The sequence below is a fragment of the Macroventuria anomochaeta genome (assembly GCF_010093625.1).
Source record: "Macroventuria anomochaeta strain CBS 525.71 unplaced genomic scaffold BU25scaffold_15, whole genome shotgun sequence".
NCBI classification, from domain to species: Eukaryota; Fungi; Ascomycota; class Dothideomycetes; order Pleosporales; family Didymellaceae; genus Macroventuria; species Macroventuria anomochaeta.
In genome coordinates this window covers 529484-550149 of record NW_022985376.1, presented here as the reverse complement: position 1 = coordinate 550149, position 20666 = coordinate 529484, and the positions used below count along the sequence as shown (strand labels likewise).

The 20666-nt window shown below is 53.6% G+C and overlaps 7 protein-coding genes across 7 annotated transcripts; 3 read left to right on the top strand and 4 right to left on the bottom strand.

Annotated features, from left to right (window-relative positions):
* Window positions 1–199: 199 nt before the first annotated feature.
* Window positions 200–908, top strand: BU25DRAFT_392480 (uncharacterized protein; the record flags this gene model as incomplete). The annotated part of the gene is made up of 2 exons (XM_033704657.1): window positions 200–294; window positions 356–908. 2 exons carry the CDS (start codon window positions 200–202, stop codon window positions 906–908), a joined length of 648 nt encoding a protein of 215 aa, XP_033562158.1.
* A 350-nt stretch (window positions 909–1258) lies between these two features.
* Window positions 1259–1851, bottom strand: BU25DRAFT_340545 (uncharacterized protein; the record flags this gene model as incomplete). Its single annotated transcript, XM_033702814.1, has 2 exons — window positions 1259–1663; window positions 1720–1851. Coding segments are annotated over 2 exons (537 nt in total), but the record flags the coding sequence as incomplete, so codon positions are not given.
* An 810-nt stretch (window positions 1852–2661) lies between these two features.
* On the bottom strand, window positions 2662–8599 carry BU25DRAFT_392476 (uncharacterized protein). The gene is made up of 4 exons (XM_033704656.1): window positions 7439–8599; window positions 6859–7342; window positions 4929–6813; window positions 2662–4880 (listed from the first exon to the last, which is right to left on the bottom strand). Exons 1-4 carry the CDS (start codon window positions 8310–8312, stop codon window positions 2997–2999), a joined length of 5127 nt encoding a protein of 1708 aa, XP_033562156.1. The 5' UTR covers window positions 8313–8599; the 3' UTR covers window positions 2662–2996.
* A 2898-nt stretch (window positions 8600–11497) lies between these two features.
* On the bottom strand, window positions 11498–12136 carry BU25DRAFT_421458 (uncharacterized protein; the record flags this gene model as incomplete). The annotated part of the gene is made up of 3 exons (XM_033708090.1): window positions 11498–11634; window positions 11684–11943; window positions 11994–12136. 3 exons carry the CDS (start codon window positions 12134–12136, stop codon window positions 11498–11500), a joined length of 540 nt encoding a protein of 179 aa, XP_033562155.1.
* A 413-nt stretch (window positions 12137–12549) lies between these two features.
* Window positions 12550–16807, top strand: BU25DRAFT_47127 (P-loop containing nucleoside triphosphate hydrolase protein). The gene has a single exon (XM_033710813.1). It carries the CDS (start codon window positions 12575–12577, stop codon window positions 16499–16501), a length of 3927 nt encoding a protein of 1308 aa, XP_033562154.1. The 5' UTR covers window positions 12550–12574; the 3' UTR covers window positions 16502–16807.
* BU25DRAFT_410590 (uncharacterized protein) lies at window positions 16670–17301 on the bottom strand. Its single transcript, XM_033706333.1, has one exon. It carries the CDS (start codon window positions 17178–17180, stop codon window positions 16911–16913), a length of 270 nt encoding a protein of 89 aa, XP_033562153.1. The 5' UTR covers window positions 17181–17301; the 3' UTR covers window positions 16670–16910.
* A 476-nt stretch (window positions 17302–17777) lies between these two features.
* BU25DRAFT_410589 (endoplasmic oxidoreductin) lies at window positions 17778–19934 on the top strand. The gene is made up of 3 exons (XM_033706332.1): window positions 17778–17917; window positions 17984–19608; window positions 19666–19934. The coding sequence occupies exons 1-3, from the start codon at window positions 17801–17803 to the stop codon at window positions 19772–19774; spliced, it is 1851 nt and encodes a 616-aa protein (XP_033562152.1). The 5' UTR covers window positions 17778–17800; the 3' UTR covers window positions 19775–19934.
* The last annotated feature ends 732 nt before the right edge of the window (window positions 19935–20666 follow it).

Below are 20666 nucleotides of genomic sequence, written 5' to 3'. Positions count from 1 at the left end.
ACACCGATCGCCTATCGCCTATCGCCTACCGCCTACCGCCTACCGCCTATCGCCTACATGCAAAGACTGTCTATCGTCAACCCGCAAACGGCAGCAAGCAGAGACTCTGTTGTGGAACAGGAAGAGACGCAGGCTGTGATGGATGGCGGCAGTCATAGCTCCCGACAGCCTAGACCAACACCACAATGCGCCGCCAGCCATGAGCGCACCGCATGGGAAGAAGCGGGCGGCTAACAGCTCTCTCGACGGCGAGCAGCGTCTGAGCAAGCGCTTCAACCTGCTGAACCTGGGCATGTCTCCACGCACACCTCCTACATGGCACGTGAGCGCTAACAGCCGCAGACAACACCAACAGCGCCGCACGCCTCTACATCCCCGTACCCAGCTCCACGGACGCAGCCGCAGCAGCAGCAACACCCCCCGCAGCAACACCGCACCCTCTCGCCCCCAATGCCCCAGCCCCCAGGCGCCAACGGGCCCCCCGGCCCCCCGCCAACGACGATTCCATGCACGTCGAAGACACCGCGCACCGCGTGTACATCCACGACCTAGCCGCCGAGCTGAGCGACACCGACTCGGACTCCGAGAACCCCATCTTCCTGTCCGACATCGAGAAGCACCTGTCCAAGATCCCGCGACACGTGCTCTTAGGGCCCCCGCCCGGGTCGGCCGAGCATAAGCAGGTGGTGCTGTATAGTGTGCCTGCGAGCTTGAGCGTGCCCGAGGAGCAGGACAACGTGCGGAAGGCGATTGTGGAAGCGAGGCAGAGGATGAGAGAGAGGCAGGCTGGTGGGGTCGCGGAGCCTGAGCGGGTGCCTGAGCGCTCCGGGCGTGCGAGCACAGCATTGGCAGAGCGGGAGGAAGAGGAAGCGCGAGAGGAAGATGCGGATGCCATGGACCTGGACTGACACGAGACCACGTGTCGGTTCTGAGGCTGGCTTGCCCAAGGCCACACTGCCGCTGTGTGCCTGTTCCAGAGGTAAAGGTACTGATAGTCAAGATTGGTCCAATCGAGTTCCTCCACCTCCACTTCCATTTCTGTTCCGACTGCTCATGTACTCCAGACTTCTCCAGCCCTCCCCCTCTCGCTATAAACCCGCTCAGGTACTGACTCTCCATCTCAAGGGTATGTCGTCGTATCCGACGTTTTTGCCCATTCGTTGCCTTTCACCACTTGTCAATCCATTGTCATGTCAATTGGTACATCATATTTATACAGTGCATGATCCAGTCACACTTCACCCCCCCCCCTCCCCTCCTACTTCCTAAACCGATCCGTAAACCCCTTCAACACCGCCTTCGCCTTCTGCGGCGGCCTAGGCGGTAGCGCCTGACTGCCCCCCTGTTCAACATCTCCCCCATTACCACCATTACCACCGACAACACCATTCTGCTGCGGCCCCTGCGCCACCGGCGCTCCATACTGCGGCATCTCCATCTGCTGGCCGCTTTGATTGGGGTTCACTTTCGTGGCGCCCGGCGGCGCGAAGTACTGCGGTGGCGCATCGCCGCCGTTGTACATGGGCGGTGGCTCGGGCCAGGAGCCGTCCTGGCGTTGCTGGTAGGGCGGCCGGGTCTGATAGGGATTTTGGGTTGCGTAGAAGGTGAAGTGGTTTTGGGGGGTTTGGCCGTAGCGTTTGCGCTCTTGCCAGGAGACGAGGAACTATTCGGTTGTTAGAATGACGAGGGTATGAGGTTTGGGAAGAACATGGGGCTTACGCGGTGGTATGCGAGTAGAGGCTTGCCGGCTTTTAGACGCCGCTTTGCGTGGATGTAGCCGCCGATGAACCAGAGCATGAAGAAGGCGAAGAGACTGCCTAGGATGGCCCATTTGATTATCATGCCTTTCTGTCTTCAAGTCAGTCTCAGTCATATGGTAGAGTATTGGGCGAACATACCTCAGTGTACCAAAACCCCCCATCGCGAAAACACTCAATCGTCCCATCAACATACTCGACACAATATCTCTTGGCCAAAACCATGTCAATATACTGAGCAGTTCTTCAACTGTGAAAAGAGCGACCAGATTCGATGATATGTTCAGTAAATAGGAGCTGACTGAGTCGCACAAGGCGCAAGCTAGGGCGGGCGAAGGGATATGGTTCTCAGGATCCAGTACACGCAGGTGGCGTGGCTGTGCCAATTGCTGTCGTTCGGCGATCCTTCAGTCCGGATGTGAGGTGTGTCGCAGCCCAGCGGTTTCCCACGCTCTTCGTTTCGGTGGTGTCGAGGTAGTTTCAAGTTCGCAGATGCAGGGGGTCGGAAGACCGGAATAATAGTGAACGACAAGACTTCTTTAAAGGCTGTGGCGATTTGGATGTAGAAGCGAAAGAAACGAAATTGAACGAACGACTGCAAGGAAAGTACTCAAGACACGGACGATGAAATGTGGCTGGAGAGGTCTGAGGTTGGCCACGAAGCCGAGAAAGTGGTTGGGGCCTGTCGATCTGCAACGCTTGCGCGCCATTAGCGCGCCACAGAGAGGAACCTTGTCAACATCAGCCTAGCCTTGCCGTGCCATCCCAAGCGTCCCGAGGTCGATTCAGACAAGTGTGGCGCTGAAAGAACGAGAAGCAGCACCTGATCGCTCCTGCAACAACAGTGGAGCCTCAGCCAAGCACATCCAAGTCTTGCGAAGTGATGTTTGTGTATTGGTGACTTCTTCTATGGCGATACGAGAGCACGATACATCTTCGTACCGATGTCCAAGTGTCTTGCGACACGCCCTCAGCGGTTCCTGGCAGGCTCCTGTCCAGCGTCCGCTAAGCAAAACAACCAAAAACGAAGTGAAGAAACGTGTGGTATCGTGCCACCGACTCCCTTGCAGTACCCAATAAAGATTCAATGCAGTACACCCAAGCTCTGTGTGTTCCAGCCGCGCCACAAAGGGCTACACTCCGCTCAATGTTGAAAATGCTAAATGGGCAGCGACAACTCCGGTTCAATGAGCCCAAGGTATCGTAAAAGTACAAAACGTTAAGAAGTAAAGGAAAGAGCTAATGCAACAAATTACGAAGCGAAGGACTGGCGCTAGCTCCTGTGTTGGCACGTTCTGTAGGAGCAGAAATGACCAAGGGAGCGTCTCGCATGACTGTATCCCGTGGCGTTTCTGGTCGACCTGGCGCGGGACTACCGTGATGAAGGGTATACTGTGGGATGGAAGGTGGAGGGGCAGCGAACGGGCTCTCGGTGGAACGAGAAGAATGGTACTCGTGAGGATGTGTTGGTGAATAGGGCATGTTATGCGGTGAGTGCATGCCATTAGCCATTATCGCACCGTTGTTGAGATGTAAGGGTGGAGGCGGACCAGTTGACGGTGGGGCGTATGGACCACGCATAGGCGCCGGTGGCATCTGCGGATGTACTGGCGCGCCTGTGTGCGAAGGATATCCGTTGGAAGGAGGATATGGTGTATGGAATGGCGCATGATGGCCGACAGGAGCGTGTGGCGGTGGATACCCGATTCCATTTGGAAGATGGTGTGGAGGGGGGTGTGACGTTGCTGGTGGCCCAGGAGGTCCAGCACTATGCCATGCCGGCAACGGCGGAGGCTGATTTGATGGTAGAGCTGGAGGACCGCCCGGAACGCCCCAAGGTGTGAGTGCTGCGGGTGGTGGTGGTGGTGGTGGTGGTGGTGGTGCAACAAATGCTTGTACAGGAGAGAGGAGAGGCAGTTGTTGCGGCTCTGGGAGAACAGACTTCGATCGCTCTCTGTCTTCGTCCTCGTCAATACCCTGCTCCTTCTTCCAGTGACACTTTTGACACAAGTACGAGATAGAGGAGGTAGTTGCGATGTCGGTGTCTAGGTGTAAATGACCGGGACCTGTCGATGCTGTAGTACAGGACGCATCGCCCATTGGATGATCAGCAACCCCGTTGGCGATTTGTCCGTTCTCAACGCTTGGTTTCTGCTCCATAACCAGGTGTCCATTGGATTCTACACCGTTCGGTCTCCACGGACCATCCACAACGGACGTACATGATGGTGCATCTTCGATCTTCCACCACCGTGGGCTAGAATCGATCTTACACCGAGCGCAGTTACGCTCTGATCTAGGCATTGAAGGTTCTGTAGGCTCCTCCTTGATTGGCAACCCAGCAATTGAATTGCGACCCCGAGCTGAAGTAGGCGTCTGAGCTGTGACAGCAGAGGCACGACGGTTGATCGTCGTTGCTACAGGCTGTGAGGTTGTCCGGGTTGACTGGTCAACCAGGTTGGCTTTGCGTGCTGTGCCCGTAAGGGTCAGATCCGCCTGTTTGAACTCGCGGGCGAAGAGCTGCAAGGCGACGATGTCTGAGCCTTCCACTTGCTCGTTGATAGGGTGTACTGGCGTCTTCGGTGTATGCTCCTTGCACCAGATAGCCGCTGCCATTGTGCCTGTGTCTCCGTTGAGAGTTACTGTAGGTACTGCGTCTCTTCGAGTGGCCTTGACAGGTGTCATGTCGAACCCAAAAGTATAGCCTCGCTCATGCGCACAGCCGACATGGAAGTTCGCGTGGCACTGCAAGCACGATACGCAAGCACCATTGTTGGTCTTGCAAAGCTTGCAGATCTGGTCGTACCGGAGAGTGCTTGCGCCAACTCCTTCTACCATGTCGAGGCGATTGGCGTTGCTAAACTTGACCTCCGCATGCCAGAGCGCGCAGTACACATGGACCCAGTTGTTATCTGCGGTACGCTTGAGTGGCTCTCGAGGAACGATCGGTCGGCCCTTCTCCTGCTGTCGGATGCGGTATTCCTCTTTGGCGATGTCAATAAGCTCTTTCTCTATGCGCCCCTTTTCCCTATCCCTGTCGCTCTTCTTCTTGTGTGTAACTTTAGGCTGCTCGTAAAAGTCCTGTTCCGTAACTTTGTGAGGACACAACACGCACTCGTATGTCTACAAATGGTTAGATCAAAGAAGAGACTGTTCGCGCAGACAACTTACATAGGACACACTCTCCTTTTTGTCATTCCTGCATGTGTCACAATACCACTTGTTGGCCTGTCGAACATCCTCGACGCCGTAGCAGGCTTTGTGCACAGTCAAACGACAAGCGGCGCATTCCAAGCGCGCTCCGTCTACTGATCGACAGACAGCGCAAGGCAACGCCCTGAGCCGTGGTTGTGCAGGAACTGGCGGAGGGGTTGGAGCTTTAGGTGGCGGCGCGGGCTTCTCTTTCTCTTTCTTCTTCATAGCGGTGGACTCATTGTTAGGGGTTGACGTACCACTGTCTCCGTTGCCAAGAGCACTCGTTTTCTGCTTCTTCTTCGCAGGCTCGCCAATGGCTTGCGCCGCCGCAGCAGGAAGATCTACGTACTCTGGTGCGCTGACCACAGGAGTAGGATCTGCCTGCGCAGCATAGACTTCTCGAAGCAGTTCTTCATCAATCCTCCTCTTCCAAGCTTTGCCACCACCTTGGGCCACCTTCTTAGCAATCTCCTCGACGTTCTCCCACTTAACTGCATACTTGCGCCACAGATTGGCACAGCGCAGGCAAAGTGCCACGACAAAGCCTGACTTGTCTTTGGAGCGACCGTCTGCAGGTATCATCTGACCGGGTGAAACGCCAGGGGCGCGTCTCCATTGCCGGGAATGGCGAACAGTACAGAACTTGCATTGAAAGTTGCGCTTTTGCTGCACAGCCTTCTCGTTGTCGAATGCCGAGTCGTCTTGGTTATCGGCAACATCGTCCAACAGTCGACTTTGCGCGTCTGGCTCAACCTTCTTGCTCCGGCCTTTTCGGTTGCTGTAAGAGCCCCAAATTTCTTTGCCTTTGGGGGTCTTCTTCCACATATAGTAGTACCGTACGGCATCTCCATAGAACATGTTTTTGCTGGTATGCAGTCGAACGTTCCTGATCTCAGAACCATATCTGGCGACTCCCTCATTCCACTTCTTCTCCTCCTCTTTCGTTAGCTCCGGCTCCTTCAAATCTTTGCGCTTGTCGAGCTTCTTAACCTGTTTCAAGGCTGCGTCAGCATCGTATTGATGTTTTGTGAACAACGCCAGCGCCTTTGTGAGGAAGTTGGTGTTGTAAGACTCAACCCCGACGTGCTTTGCTAGAGCTTTCGCGCGCTCCATGTAAGCTTTGACTTGCTCTTCGGTGACTGTCGGTGCGTCATCCTCACCACGCGTTGAATGCACACCCAGGGGAGGCATCTTGAAAACCAGTTCCGCGGTCCATTTCGAGTCCTTGTTCGGCAGATCTTCACCACGGCGGATGTAACCCACGGGTTCATCCATAACCCACTTAGGGCGTTTGGCCTTCTCCGCCTTGTCGGCTTCAATAGCTGCAACAGTCTCTTTCGTCAGCTTGCCTTCCTTCTTGTTGTTTGTCGACTTGACATAGCGTTTCTTGATATCTGCCGGCTTGACGAATTCAACTGGCTGTCCATGCCATACGTTCACGTTTGCTTGATGTCGGGGCCCCAATCGAGAGCTGGCGCGTGGATAGATAGCCCTATCATCATATTGCAAAGCGTCTTCCACTCGACAGTGAATACCTAGATATCGCATAGGCCACATCTTTGCAAGTGCAATCTCAGCCTGGGTACCCGGATGAAGGTCGACTTGGCTCTCAGGGTCGGGAGTCGCGGCGCTGTCGCTGCCAACTTCCTCTTCTTCCTCATCAACGATCTCTTCTTCTTCCCCATCTTCGTTTGTGGCACCAATGAGTGGAGTTCGTCGAGCTTCAAGCTTCTTCTCTTGTGCCCTACTGCATGGTCCACAAGCCCAAGCAAAACCACGCGACGGCTTTTTCAGTAGTGGCGGACGAACACAGTTCATGTGATATGTGTTGTGGCACACAGCGCATTCTACGGAGTCGTTCCTGAACAGTTTAGCGGATTTTAACGGAGACATAACGAAAACTTACGATGCACAGTAGCCAACACAGCGCTTACAAGACTTCACTGCGCTAGTCAATTCCTTCACCCTGCTCGTTTCCAAGCAAATGTATTTCCAGCGCTCGTCCAAGGCCTTCTTCACCTTCACCGGGACATTGATGACCTGGGAGGTGGGAATGACATCGTACCAGCGATGGATGAAGCGGTCAAAGACCTGGTTGAACCAGAAGCTATCTTTTCCTTTGCGATATTCGTCGAGGTCACCAATCTCGCTCCTGTGCAAGATATTACACTTTCCTCGCAAAGAGGCTATAGGGCACAAGTCGGAGTGCATCGTTGCGTACACCAGACGAGTGTCATTGTTGTAGCGACCAACATCTCGTGGTCGATAGAACCAATTAACTCTGAGTGATTCTACTCGCAAACTTGGGTTGTTGTCTTTGTGGATAAACTCCATGATGCGACATAGATAGTAGGGTTCTCCAGGTGGCTCACACACGAGGTACACTTGGTCTAGACGCCGCATTAGAAATCGCAAGCTAAGCCGCAAGACGTGGCTGGCGCAACAACACAGCTGTCAGCCGCGGCAAAAGGAAGGTCAAAACTTACCATTAACGGATACAATTTGCCCATCGTCTGCTTGCAGGTGACCATCTTTCGATTTGGCGCCGCTGAATTCGAATGTCATCATGTTGGATTCTCGCGTGTAGGGGGCGGCTGCTTGGGCCTGGACTTGGGCTTGGGCACCGCGCTTCGAGGTCTGGCTTGGCGCGGCTGCACTTGCTTGAGTACCATTTGTGGCATCTTTGGCAGCATTTTTTCGTCGTTTTGTTGTGGCTTGCGCTGTGTTGGTCTGAGTTGCTGGTGTGGTTGCCGACGAGCCCGAAATACTGAGGTTTGCTTGGTTGTCTTTTGGATTGGGTCCGGAATTACCCCACGGCGCACTACCCTGTCCAGCACCTGCACCCTTCTTCCCACTCACACCTGAAGGTTGACCACTTTCGGCAGCCACAGAACTTCGCGATGGCGGATCGGACGCGTTTCCGTTCGTCGATGCAGGTGCTGTCATCTCAAAATCAATTTCAGTATCTTCGGCGTAATTGATGCGCGACCTGCCCGGACGGTTACGCGATCGCGTTCCATACGGCGCTGCAGCAGCCTCCTCTGAGTCCTTTCTTGAAGGCTGCACTGAATCAGAGTCGTTGTTTTTGGCATCCTGCTGTTGCTGATCCACGTCCATGGCGGTAGTCGCGTCAGTGGAAGCTTGTGGCGGAGGTTGATTTTCTGAAGTGGATACTGCAGGCGTTGAATTTCTGGTAGATGAGGCCTGGCTGGTAGCTTTTGAAGGGGTGGCACCTTCTGTGGCGTTGGTGTCATTCACTTCACCATCATGCGCGTCGCCTTTGCAGTGCACTGAATCTGCATTGGCCGGACTCCCGGTTTTGGACGTTTGAACATCGCCATCTTCGTTCTGTGCATCCATTTTGACGGCTTACTGCCGTGAAGGGCAGTCTGGGTTGCGAAATGCGTCAGATGGCCTTGGTAGCGAGCTTAGGCGGGTGAGATGTTGAAAAGTTGCCCCGTGAAGAGCGACTGTCGAGGTCGCATGGAAGGACCAATGGCGTAGAACGCGGGACCGCGAACTTTGAAACCAAAAGTGGCAATGTTGAGGTTGAACCGACTGTTGGAGAAGTTCAGCAGACCGTGAGAGTTGGTATCAATCCAGAGAAAGGCGCCAAAGCGCGTCGGGATGGATCCTGAAGATGGGGGTGTGAGGAAGTGTCGAGGAAGAAGCATGGGAGAGGACCGCGGACCCATTCACGTAGACCGTGCACGGACTCGAAATCCGCCGCGTTATATCTCCTCTGACGCACGCCCATCAGACTGCCGTTCCTATCGGGAGGCACCGCATTTCTTCTTGCTGCGTCGCAGGCGCACCTGCTGGGGATTAAGTGTGAGCACACTATATGGTTCTTCATTTTACACGACGTCTTACTTTTGAAATTCACACATCACCGTCGCATACATCGTGTTTACGAGTGCCTCAACCATCATTTTTGAAAAGCATAACGAGCGAAGCCAAGGTGAGACAAATTCTCCCTTACCGAAAGCCGTGAGGTTCGTAAGATGCTGATCCCTCTTGACAGTCGTCAGAGGCGATGCTGCGCAACGACTGACCGCAATGTGGAAACAACATCTCATTCGGCCCAAACAATATCGAGGAATTTCGTGCAACAATTGCGCGAGTCCAAGTTGTTCGTGTCACGGGTTGCGATTGGACTGCCTTGTGGTTTCGCTAGTAAATCCACGAGCATCGTTGGCGACCGACCTCCAGAACTCTAGAAGTGTCAATGTCTTGTTAGTCTAGTGCGGCCTAGGCGACTGCAGGGGTGGTGAGGCACTGAAGGGATCGTTCGGGGTGACAAAGAACAGGAACGCGGCCACCAACGCTCCCACCCATTTCTTGTCACACATCAGGATGGTAGCCTGATGCAGCTATCACCAGCTCAGCGGTGCAGGCGCGAACAACCCTGTCGTCCGAGTGATCGTAACTGAGATGGCTTCGCAACACCTGAATCTTACCATGTTCCGCGATCAACACGAGTGACAAGGCGGCCCATCCCATAATGTTCGTTCTACTCTCAGACGCCCTTCTTGCGTGGCAGTTGGCTCAATGATGCATGCGACAAAGTCTGCACCGTCACCCAGCAGGGGCAGACCCATTACCACGACTGAGGCCGGTGTCGAAACTTCAGCCGTGCGCTAACCAGTTCTGCCGGGCGCCATGCAACCATCAGCCACAACTTGCTAGACGCGAAGTGATCTGATTGGACGATCGGACGCGGCCCTGGACCTCATCTCTTCGGCCACGTTCGCAATTGGCGTCTATCAGCTCCTCCAACTGTAAGCAGGCAGGCAATTGAAAGCGAGAGACCTCCATCTGCGCGCGTAGAGAACATGTTTGAGTACAAAGCAAATGAAAATATCTCAGATCGAAGAGATGTTGATGGCGGCGGTTGAAATGTCTTAGAGATCAAGGGCATAGCTCGATCTCGGCAAACTTCCAGGTGCGTTACAAGAAGTTCGACGTCTTGTCAAGTTTGGCACCCTCACGTCATAAGCAAAGGACATCTCATACCTTTTACCTCATGAGTTATCTGGCAATGCTCTTGTCATTCAGGGTACTTAGGTACAGATTTTCTCAAACACGAACCTTTCCACCATGATCGAACGTTGTGTTCGGTCCACTCCCAGTACGATGTGCGCAAGCCCGACAGCAGTTCGCGTACGCGAGTCGCACATTGAACAATCAGACCAGCCCGGACATCGAGGTCAAATATCACCCTTGTATCTCCCCCCTAGTTGGCATGCGCATATTAGTATGAGCTGAACTATGCGCAAAGCAGAAATTTCAATGACTAGAAGTCCCATGTCTGTGAAATAGCCACGACGCATCAGCTACTCATCCTGGCCAAGCAGTCCCGGAGATTGTGAAGAAGTCTTAAATAACACATCAAAATCAGCCTAGATGACTTGTAGCCGTCTGGCTGCCTATATGCTAGCAAACACCAGAAAGACCTAGCTTAACTGTTTGTTTTGATTTGGACGCGCTTACTAGTGATCCTGCAACATACATGAGAGCCGGCCAAGTATGGAGGTCTCTCGCGATCAAATGGGTTGGATAGCATCAGGCTGGACAACGTCGACTCACCGATCAGCAAGACGGCGAGCATGAGCACACGATCAACCTAGACTACAATCACAGCTTTGTCATTGCTGAAGAAGACATTGAGCCCTTTTCGTACGCGTATTGAGACAACATCGATTCAGCCTCGATAAGCAAGCAGTCACGCAGCTGTGATGCGTCCCAAAGACCAGCGATGTTTAACGGGTCTTCCCATAATCGACTTCCTGCGCAGCCTATCACCATCGCTATCGAAACTGACAACGTCCGCTTGGCATTGCTTTGCATTAATCTTGTCCATATGTGAAAGCAGTGCCGTCAATTCTTGCAAATTTACGTCTAAGGAGAAAGAAGAAGCTCCTTCGCATGTCTAAGCCTCGCCCAAGCATGGGCACCACGATCGTCAGAGCGTTTCGAACTTATACATCGGGAAGCATCGTGGCTGCTATGTGGAACGACGTGCTTAGAGTTGCCATCGTGTACTAATGTCACACGAAGCTGTAAATCATGTCACGGCGAAAAAAGAGGTGATTTTCGGCAAATTCTTGCGGCACGAGAGCGCGGCCTTGTCAACCGTCTTCGAAATGCGTCCTTGCTTCTTCAGTGCGTCATCCGCGGGCCGCACGCCTGACCTGCAGCATCAGCCAAAACCCACGCCACCTCATTAGCTGGTCATTCACGTGTCGGTCTCATCGACGGCGGGTCATCCACACACGTCCTTGCCATCAAAAATATCGTTTTCAATAAGAGCAAGAAAACTGTCAAAGACAGGGTAAGGCACGGCATACAAACGTTATGCTATTGGTTCATTACTGTCACAACCATGCAACACAACGCGCGCTGTCGCGCATTTACCCCTCACCTGTACTACCATATCGATGCATCAATCGAACGTGCAATCCCCCAATCCACCCTGGACCCCGTGTTTTGATTGTTTATAGCTAGCAGAACTGTTGCTCGCTGGGTACCTTCAGGCACTGAATCTACAAGGCGAAGGCAGCGAGGAGACCAGCGAGGCCAACACCACCAATCTGAGCAGAGATGAAGTTGGCAGCACCAGTAGCCTGGGGAGAAGCAGAGCCGGAGCCAGTCTGGCTGGCAGTGGAACCAGCGGATGCACCTGCATTAACATTAGTCTAAAATAACTGCTACAAACGGATTGAACATACCGGTCGAAGCGGTAGGGTTGGTGGGGTTGGCGCCAGAGCGAGTGGCAGCAGCGGAAGAAGCAGCAGCGCCACCGGGAATCTGAGAGCCAGTCTGGGACGAGGGGAAGAGGCTGGCAATGCAGCTCTGGACGCAGTCGGAGTACTTCTGGGTGGCCTCAGCGGAGCCGTCACCCTGATCGCACTTGGCGGCGCACTCGGTGGTCTCTACAGCCTGGGAAGAGTTGGGGCGCGCAATGCCCAAGCACGAGGCCTGGCAAGTACTGCGGTTGTGTGAGCGCGCGCAACGAAACGAGGCGCAATTGATTCTTACACGTCACCAGGAGTGCAAGCGGAAACGCAGCTGATGGCGGGGGAAACCTCAGGGACAGAGGTAGTCGCAGGAGCGGTGGTCACAGCGGAGGACTGGGCAAGAGCGCCGGCAGCGAAGGCGAGGAGAGCAGTGGTGTACTTCATTTTGGATGTTGGGTCGCGTGATGCAATTGAATTTGTAGAAGACGAAGGTAGGCTTGAATTAGTATGAGTATTGGTAAATCAGAGCGAGTGAGTGTAATGCAACTGAAGAAGTGAATCTGTGCAAAGAACGAGTGTACAGAAAAGTGTTGGATCGACGACCCGAATTTCTGGGGAAAAGCCAGCTTTATTGACCGTTGCAAAGGGGCGATGGGCCCACAGGCGAATGAACATTCGCAGGGACCTATTTTGCGAACACACCAAACCAATAGAGGCTTGGTTGCCAGCGGGCTCGGCGGTCATTTCATGCAGGTCGGGAGCAAAGCGCAGGGTTCCTTCTCCGCTTGATCGGCAAGAAACGCGCTAGACGAAACAACAACGCGTGAACTTTAGGCTCCATCGCCACTGTTGAAACAGCCATTGCCAACGCTGTGCGACACCATGTCGGACAGTGATGACTACGGTGACGGATACGACGATACCGAGTTCTTCAACGTGGCGACGCAGGCTGAGAAGGAAAACACACCTGCATTCCAGCCATCGCCACGACCGACCAAGCGCCGGAAGGTCAGCCAAGCACGTGAAAAGGCTAAGTCCATTCCAACAAGAAAAACGCCAAATCGACGACGGCAACCTTTCACAGGATCATCTGACGAGGACGACTCTGATCCTGTAGCTGAAGACGGTGGCGGGTCTTTTGGCACAGGTGGCAAAGATGATTCGCCTGCGACCAGTGAAGAGCCACAGGAAAAGCGACTATCAACTCGCAAGAAGAGAGCTGCACCAAAACAGCACGACGAGGTTGGTGGAGACGATGATGCATCACCTACAAGAGCGACCGTCGCTCAGAAGCGGCGAGAGCGCATACACATCCCAACAGCAGAAATAGACATGACAGATGTCTTCTTCACCCAACCGCCACGAGAGCATTCTCCGCCATGGAAGCCCCGAGGCGCCATTTGGGCGAAGCCGACCAGCATTGGAGTGCATCGACCATCTGTGGAGCCTACGAAGTGGACTGGACTGGATGCAATGAAGACTATGGCTTTACCCAGTAGACAATCGATCTCATCGCGTCCGAAAGCACCAGCTCCCGTCGCCGTAGACGAATCCAACTCCGCTATCGAGGATGATAAACCTCCCCAGTCGCCCGTGGTGACTAGTGCGCCAACGGCCTATGACTACACGCAAGACCTCGCTGATCTACCATCTGATGCGTTCTCATCTTCAACAGCATCACCGCAAAAGCAGGGCGCTGACGACGACGTCATTATGCAGTCAGCAACTCGCAAAAGTATTGTAGCACCTCAAGCCGACTTGCGGCAAACCACGTTGTTCGGACGACAGGGTGCTAATGGCCAGATACCACCATCACAAGTGAACAAGCGCTACAACTTTGTTGTTGATCAGAAGCAAGAGCCTCCGACTCATCACAAGCTCGATCATGAAGCTCTGAAGACGTGGGTATACCCGACGAACTTGGGAACAATTCGGGATTACCAGTTCAATATCGTGCAGAGAGGCTTGTTCCACAATCTTCTCGTTGCTCTGCCCACTGGTCTTGGAAAGACCTTCATCGCAGCGACGATCATGTTGAACTGGTATCGGTGGACGATCGAATCACAGATCGTGTTCGTTGCGCCGACGAAGCCGCTCGTTTCCCAGCAAGTCGGTGCTTGCTTCGGTATTGCTGGCATACCACGTTCAGCTACGACCATGCTCACAGGAGGCGTCCAGCCAGGGCTCAGATCAGAGGAATGGAAGAGCAAACGAGTGTTCTTCATGACCCCTCAGACATTGTTAAATGACTTGAAAAATGGATACGCAGATCCAAAGAAAATTGTCTTGCTGGTGGTCGACGAGGCACATCGAGCGACTGGATCTTATGCATACGTGGAGGTAGTAAGCTTCCTGCGACGCTTTAATCAGAGCTTCCGTGTTTTGGCTCTCACAGCTACTCCGGGTGCCGACGTCGAGGCAGTTCAGAAGGTCATCGACGGGCTCGATATTTCAAGAGTTGAAATTCGAACGGAGAACTCAATGGACATATGCAACTATGTGCACCAGCGCAGGATCGAAAAGCGGGTCTTCCAGAACAGCGACGAGATGGAGATGTGTATGGATCTATACAGCCAAGCCCTACAACCACTGGTCAATCAGGTGGCGGGGATGGGCGCATACTGGAGCAATGATCCCCGAACTTTGACGCCCTACGGTTGCACGCAAGCGGCGAACAAGTGGGTGAACGAAGCCGGACGCCATGCGAATGCCGGTGTGAAGAACATGGTCCGCACCATCCTGACACTACTCGCTTCCATCGCCCACGGCATGGATCTACTCAAGTTTCACGGCATGGCTCCATTCTACACCAAGCTGAAGGACTTCAGAGATGACAGTCAGAAAACGAAGTCAAAGTATAAGAAGCAGATCCTTGACAGCGATGCATTCAAGAAGCTCATGACACGACTGGACACCTGGGTTAACGACGAGAACTTTGCCGGTCACCCGAAACTGGAGTACGTGCAGGAGTGCATCCTAGAGCACTTTGTCAACGCAGGGGAAGGGCCGAACGCTTCGCAGACCAGGATCATGGTCTTTGCTCACTTCCGTGACAGCGCTGAACAAATTGTTCGCATACTGAAGAAACATGAGCCAATGATCCGGCCCCGTGTGTTCGTTGGTCAAGCAACAGCAAAGAACTCGGAAGGTATGAACCAAAGAGAGCAATTGGAAGTCATCGATGAGTTCAAGGCGGGCAAACACAACACACTTATCGCCACCTCCATCGGTGAGGAAGGTCTCGACATTGGTGAAGTCGATCTCATCATTTGTTACGACTCAAAAGCATCGCCAGTCCGCATGTTGCAGAGAATGGGACGTACCGGTCGCAAGCGTGAAGGAAAGATCATCATGCTTCAAATGCAGGGCAAAGAGGAGAACGACGCCAACAAAGCGAAAGACAGCTATGAGAAGATGCAAGAGCTCATTGCGAACGGGTCACACTTCACTTTCCACACCGAGATATCTCGACGGATTGTACCGTCTGATGTCAAGCCTGTTGTCGACCGCCGCACCGTCGATATACCTCCGGAAAACTCGCAGCAAGACTGGCTTCCTGAGCCGAAGAAGAATGGCCGAACGAAGAAGCCGCCGAAGAAGTTCCATATGCCCGATGGTGTGCTGACTGGCTTTGTTACTGCTGGGCGGATGGATGAGATTGTTCCAAAAGGGCGTGGCAAGAAGCCCCCTGTCATCACGTATCCAAGCGAGGAGGTGTCCGAGGTACCGTCCTTCGAATCGGTTTTGCTAGACGAAGCAGCAACGAACGATCTAGAAAGGCGCTTTCAAACTGTATACGACGATGAGGATGCCCCGATGGTCAGCGCCTTGGATCTCAGTCAACACGCCGATCACCAGCGGACCTTGACCAAGACACACCTTCTATCCAAACCCGGGCGGAAGACGCGGAATTTTGTCGCCACTATGCAGCGAATACACGACATGGATACCGACCGTGTAGAGTCATTCAAACAGAACCTTCACCATTCGGACTACGAGTCAGATGGTGTAGATGACGAAATTCTCGTCGCAGACACAGAGTCGCGGCCGGTAATACGCGAGGATATGTGGGCTGACGATGATCCTGCATCACAAGAACTCATCAAGGCTAAAGCAAAACCTAAAGCTAAAGCGAAGGCAGCGCCTAGGCCGAAGGCTAAACCAGCGTCTGAACCGAAGGCGAAGGCACCAAAGACTCCAGCCCCTCGTGGCCGCCCACGCAAGGAAATGGCTACGGTGGCTGCTGCTGAAACACCGATTCGACCATCCAAAGTAAAGAGTCAGACACCAAGAACGGAGACACCCAACTGGAGGGTCTCAGCTCTAGCGGGAGAGGGCGAAGAGTCGTCTCCACCACCTACGGACCCTCGGTTCCGCGTAGCCTCTCAGGCTGATACGATAGGCTCCGAGGACACTCTGGCTGATGGAGAGGTGGAGGATCCATCGCTCTGGAAGCTGGACTCCGACCTCAACAGCTTCATTGTCGACGGTACAATTGTTGAGGAGGAAGTTCCAGCGTCAAGTCTCCCTGGCCTTGACTTCAATGGTCTCGGAAAGGCTACTCAGGCAATGATCAGGTCTGCTACGAAGCCGAAGAGGCCTGTGAGAGCCGATAAGCTCTTCACTAGCGATATCACAGACAACGATGCGGTGGTCAGCAGTGACAGCGATGACGATGCGCCACTGGTCAAACCAGGTAGAGGTGCAAGTAAGAAGCCGACCTACGTTATAGATTCTGCCTCAGAGGAGGTGTCTTCGCCTGTTCTACAAAGGAAGAGAGTTCGCCGGGTGATTGATGACGATGAATGAGCCTCACATGCATATAGACAAAGATAGGCCTCGATAGCGTTGCTAGCTTCACAGCAATGTATTGTCCAAAGAAGAGTCTTTTGATTTACTTTCCCTCTAGAAACGCTCATTCAAACTGTTTCCAGTACTCAGGTTCGAAGCCCTCCATTTGCTGCGTGTACGACTCTCCAGCTTTGACCCAACCTTTGATGCCACCACCAAGTGTCAAAGACTGTATCTGATCATCGCTCTTCTCGGCGATGTAGTCTGCGAACCAGCCTGAGCAGCGCGGACCTCTGCCATTTGACGAACCTGTCCAGTTTCAGCCACCGTGCAGTCAGTTGGGCAAAGCGCACTGTTGTAACGTGATACTGGGCTCGCACCATCTACACACCACGATGCTGACGACACGAGAACTATGAGTGGAACTTCATTGCTTACCACAGTAGAAAGCCACCTTCTTCACGCCTGCCCGCTTGCACAAATCGAACAACACTGCTCTGTTCATGTAAAAGCTGTGTGCAGGCAAATTCAAGCTGCCCTTGATAGTGCCTCCCTCAAAGTCCGTTCGGCGCACATCCACAAGGAGCAGATCACCAGAACTGAGGTTTGGTAGGACCTCCTCGCGTGTGATGATGGGTGCTGTGGTACGAGGCGCGGGGAAGGCATCATGCCAGTTGGGCTTGGAGGCGTCTGCCATTGCGAGGTGTTACTGTACAAAGTTTCAAAATCTGATGCCGATGCTCAAATGTCGCAATTGCCCTCTTCAGGAGATACCCAAGGATGTTGATCCACCCGTTTCGCCCCGTTGGCTGTTGAGGTTGAGGCTCTGGCTCAGCCCTACGCCCCCGCTAGTGGCACCTGTCAGGCTTTCCCCTTACACCGCCACAGCGAATGGCCACCGTTGCGAGTTCCGCAAATGGTCCGATGAACGTGTGATTACATTGCCGGACCGGCAGAGTTATTAATTCAATCTGCAGTCTGTCCTTTCAGCAGCTGGTTGCCTGCCGCTTTGTTCCTGCGCTTCATATACCCACGCCTTGTCCTTCATTTACGCAGATCATCCGTTTCGACTTAGATTTCCTATTGAGACCACCACCGCCTTGGCCAGCGCTCCTGCCGTTCGTGACTACGTTTCAATGCACTCTGGCCTTTTGTCATACCCCACACCAATATCCGGCTGCTAATCTTCCGGCGACTCTTTAATTGTGAGTGTACCCAGCGTCGCGAGTCGCCAAGTTCCCGCCGCTTTGGAGACTCGCATCGCAGACGTTTGCTGACCGGAGGACTGCAGTAGCACGCTTTGAGCCATAGAACAAGATGCGCACAGCATCGCAGGTGTTCTACCTGGCAGTTTTCTCGCTGCTGGGTAGCTCGCACGCTATCAACCATTCCGCGCCTACAAAGTCCAAACCTCCGCCTCCAAATGTCTGCAATGTAAGCAAGAAAGCGTCTTCGCCTTCCACACACATATACCACGACGGCACTAAAACCACCTTTCAGTTGGAACCCGGCGCGATTGTATCAGACGCCTGCGCAAGCTACAGCACCCTCGAACAGCTGAACGAAGCCGTACACCCTTATCTACACTCGATTACACAAGACACCGACTTCTTCTCGCACTACCGCCTGAGCTTATACAGCAAGAAATGCCCGTTCTGGGACGACGAGAATGGGATATGCGGGAACGTGGCATGTGCGGTGAACACACTGGACAACGAGGACGACATACCCCTGGTCTGGCGCGCAAAGGAATTGGGAAGGCTAGAAGGGCCCACAGCACATCACCCTGGCAAGAAGGAGCAGGAAGAAGACAGGAAGAGGCCGTTACATGGAAGTTTGGGCGAAAACGTTGACGAGAGCTGCGTGGTCGAGTACGATGACGAGTGCGACGAGCGCGACTACTGCGTACCAGACGATGCGTTCGCCCCGGCGAAGGGAGACTATGTGTCGCTCGTGGATAACCCAGAGCGCTTCACCGGATACGCCGGTGTTGGTGCCCAGCAGGTCTGGGAAGCCATCTACCGCGAGAACTGCTTCAGCAAGCCGCCAAAGGTTGCTCCTGGGCAGTCCAATGGCCAATCTGCGCCGCTTGGGGCTTCGCCGTTTGGTGGCTTTGGAAATCAGCAACAGATGCTGGCGGCAAATCAGTTGCGAAATGTCATGAAAGAGGGAGGTGTGCAACAGAAGGTCCAGTCTGCCATCGCCCATGGAACAGCTGTAGCACGTCTCGACCCTGTCGAATTCGACGATACCTGCTTGGAGAAGCGTGTATTCCACCGCGTCATCTCTGGCATGCACGCGTCTATCTCCACGCATCTGTGCTGGGACTACCTGAACCAGACGACAGGTCAATGGGGCCCCAATCTTGCCTGCTACGAACAACGACTCCACAACTACCCGGAACGCATCTCTAACATCTACTTCAACTATGCGCTCGTTATGCGCGCGGTCGGAAAGATAAAGCAACACATCCAGGACTACTCGTTCTGTTCTGAGGACCCCGAGCAGGATCTCCGTACGAAGAACTCTGTTCTGCGTCTTGCTTCTGCGCTCCCTTCAGGCCCCGAGATCTTCGACGAAACAGTCATGTTCCAGGACCCGGATACCGTCGTGTTGAAGGAGGACTTTCGCAACCGCTTCAGGAACGTCAGCAGGATCATGGACTGCGTTGGGTGCGATAAGTGCCGCCTTTGGGGCAAGTTGCAGACCAACGGCTACGGCACAGCTCTCAAGGTACTATTCGAATTTGACGAGAATGACTCCTCCAAGGACCCACCGCTGCGCCGCACCGAGCTCGTTGCGCTGATCAACACCATGGATCGTCTTTCGCACTCGCTATCAGCGATCAAGGAGTTCCGACGCATGGTCGATGAGCGTGAAGGTGTCCCCAAGGCCGTTGTACCTGCACCGCAAGAGTCATCCCAGGGCGTCCTCAAGACGAAGCTAGCACTTGAAGAAAAGAAGAAACCAGACATCAAGTATAGAGACGACGGTCTTCCTGACTTCAGCCGCGACTGGGACGCAAGCAAGATGACGGTCTGGGAAGAGATGGTGGCGGAGTATCAGCTGGTGATGCGCGTCTTTAGATACGTATTGTCTCAGTGGTATCATATGCCGATGAAATTGTAAGCCATGCGCTCCATGTCGAGTTGCCATGAGAATCAAAGCTAACATGGGCACAGTGGCAAAATCGCTGTCCTCGAGGCGAAGCGCCTGTACGATTGGTGGTTGGGCATGGTGCCCAGCGAGAGGAGTTGGGAGATCCGGATCCCTAGACGTGACGAGATCTGAGGCATCAGCTATCGATTCACACACCGCTTCATTGACTTGGTTTCGGTGTTCATTTGGCATAGCATAGGCGTTTGAATTGGGAGCATAGGCATTAGATTGCGCTTTTGATACATGTTGGACCACTTCGACTTCAATACCATATATACATGGCACTCATGCACCGCTGTCTACATCATGCATAGTTTGTGATATACACTCTGCATCTACCAGTCGCTCTCGCACTTCGTGGTGTTGCGCCCTCATACGTCACCACGCACGCCCGTGCCCGCGCCCGCCCGTGCTCACACGCTCATTCCTCGGCCGAACCCGTGTTGAAGCTTTTCCTTTATCCACGCCAGTTGCGCCGTCGCAAAATTGGCATGCAGCTTGCAGCTCTAACAGCTTTTTTGCAGAGTTTTATTCCCGTTACCGCTTCCCCATTCGCTTTGTAAGAAACAAGACTTTTGTTAAGCTCAGCGCCTGGTTTCTACGGTTGCTGCTTTGGGAAGGAAGAGTGCTTCCAAGCATGGCGTCTGCTTTCGATGGTTGCCCTTTGAGGCAATTCACATATTAGCGTACCAAGAGTGCTGTGGGGAGGGTTGGAGCCGTCTTGCTGTAGGGTTACGTATGGAGGTCTTGTGTGTTAAGCTCAATGCCTGTGTTCGATGGTTGCTAGTTTGGGTAGGAATATGTCCACCAGTAGGGCATGTTTGAAAGTATTGGAGGTGATGTCGTGATTGTCTGGATAAAGCTATCTGCTTCGGTGCGTACGTATTCAGCATGGCAGGGTCATTATTGGATACGGTTGCGAGAAAGCTGAGCGCTGTCTTGAGGGGGTCTGTCAACGCGAGACTATAGACTGTCGTAGCTTATAAGTTGTTAAGATGCTTCAGCGATTCCTGCAGTTTTCCCA

What these genes read in the sequence shown, in the direction of transcription:
- BU25DRAFT_392476 (XM_033704656.1), bottom strand. Translation starts at nt 8,312, where the DNA reads ATGGATGCACAGAACGAAGATGGCGATGTTCAAACGTCCAAAACCGGG. An exon ending in GCAAATTGTATCCGTTAATG is followed by an intron (nt 7,343 to 7,438) that starts GTAAGTTTTGAC and finishes TGCGGCGTCTAG; the next exon opens with ACCAAGTGTACCTCGTGTGT. An exon ending in TGTGTTGGCTACTGTGCATC is followed by an intron (nt 6,814 to 6,858) that starts GTAAGTTTTCGT and finishes TAAACTGTTCAG; the next exon opens with GAACGACTCCGTAGAATGCG.
- BU25DRAFT_47127 (XM_033710813.1), top strand. Translation starts at nt 12,575, where the DNA reads ATGTCGGACAGTGATGACTACGGTGACGGATACGACGATACCGAGTTC.
- BU25DRAFT_410590 (XM_033706333.1), bottom strand. Translation starts at nt 17,180, where the DNA reads ATGGCAGACGCCTCCAAGCCCAACTGGCATGATGCCTTCCCCGCGCCT.
- BU25DRAFT_410589 (XM_033706332.1), top strand. Translation starts at nt 17,801, where the DNA reads ATGCGCACAGCATCGCAGGTGTTCTACCTGGCAGTTTTCTCGCTGCTG. An exon ending in CGCCTCCAAATGTCTGCAAT is followed by an intron (nt 17,918 to 17,983) that starts GTAAGCAAGAAA and finishes ACCACCTTTCAG; the next exon opens with TTGGAACCCGGCGCGATTGT. An exon ending in TATCATATGCCGATGAAATT is followed by an intron (nt 19,609 to 19,665) that starts GTAAGCCATGCG and finishes ACATGGGCACAG; the next exon opens with TGGCAAAATCGCTGTCCTCG.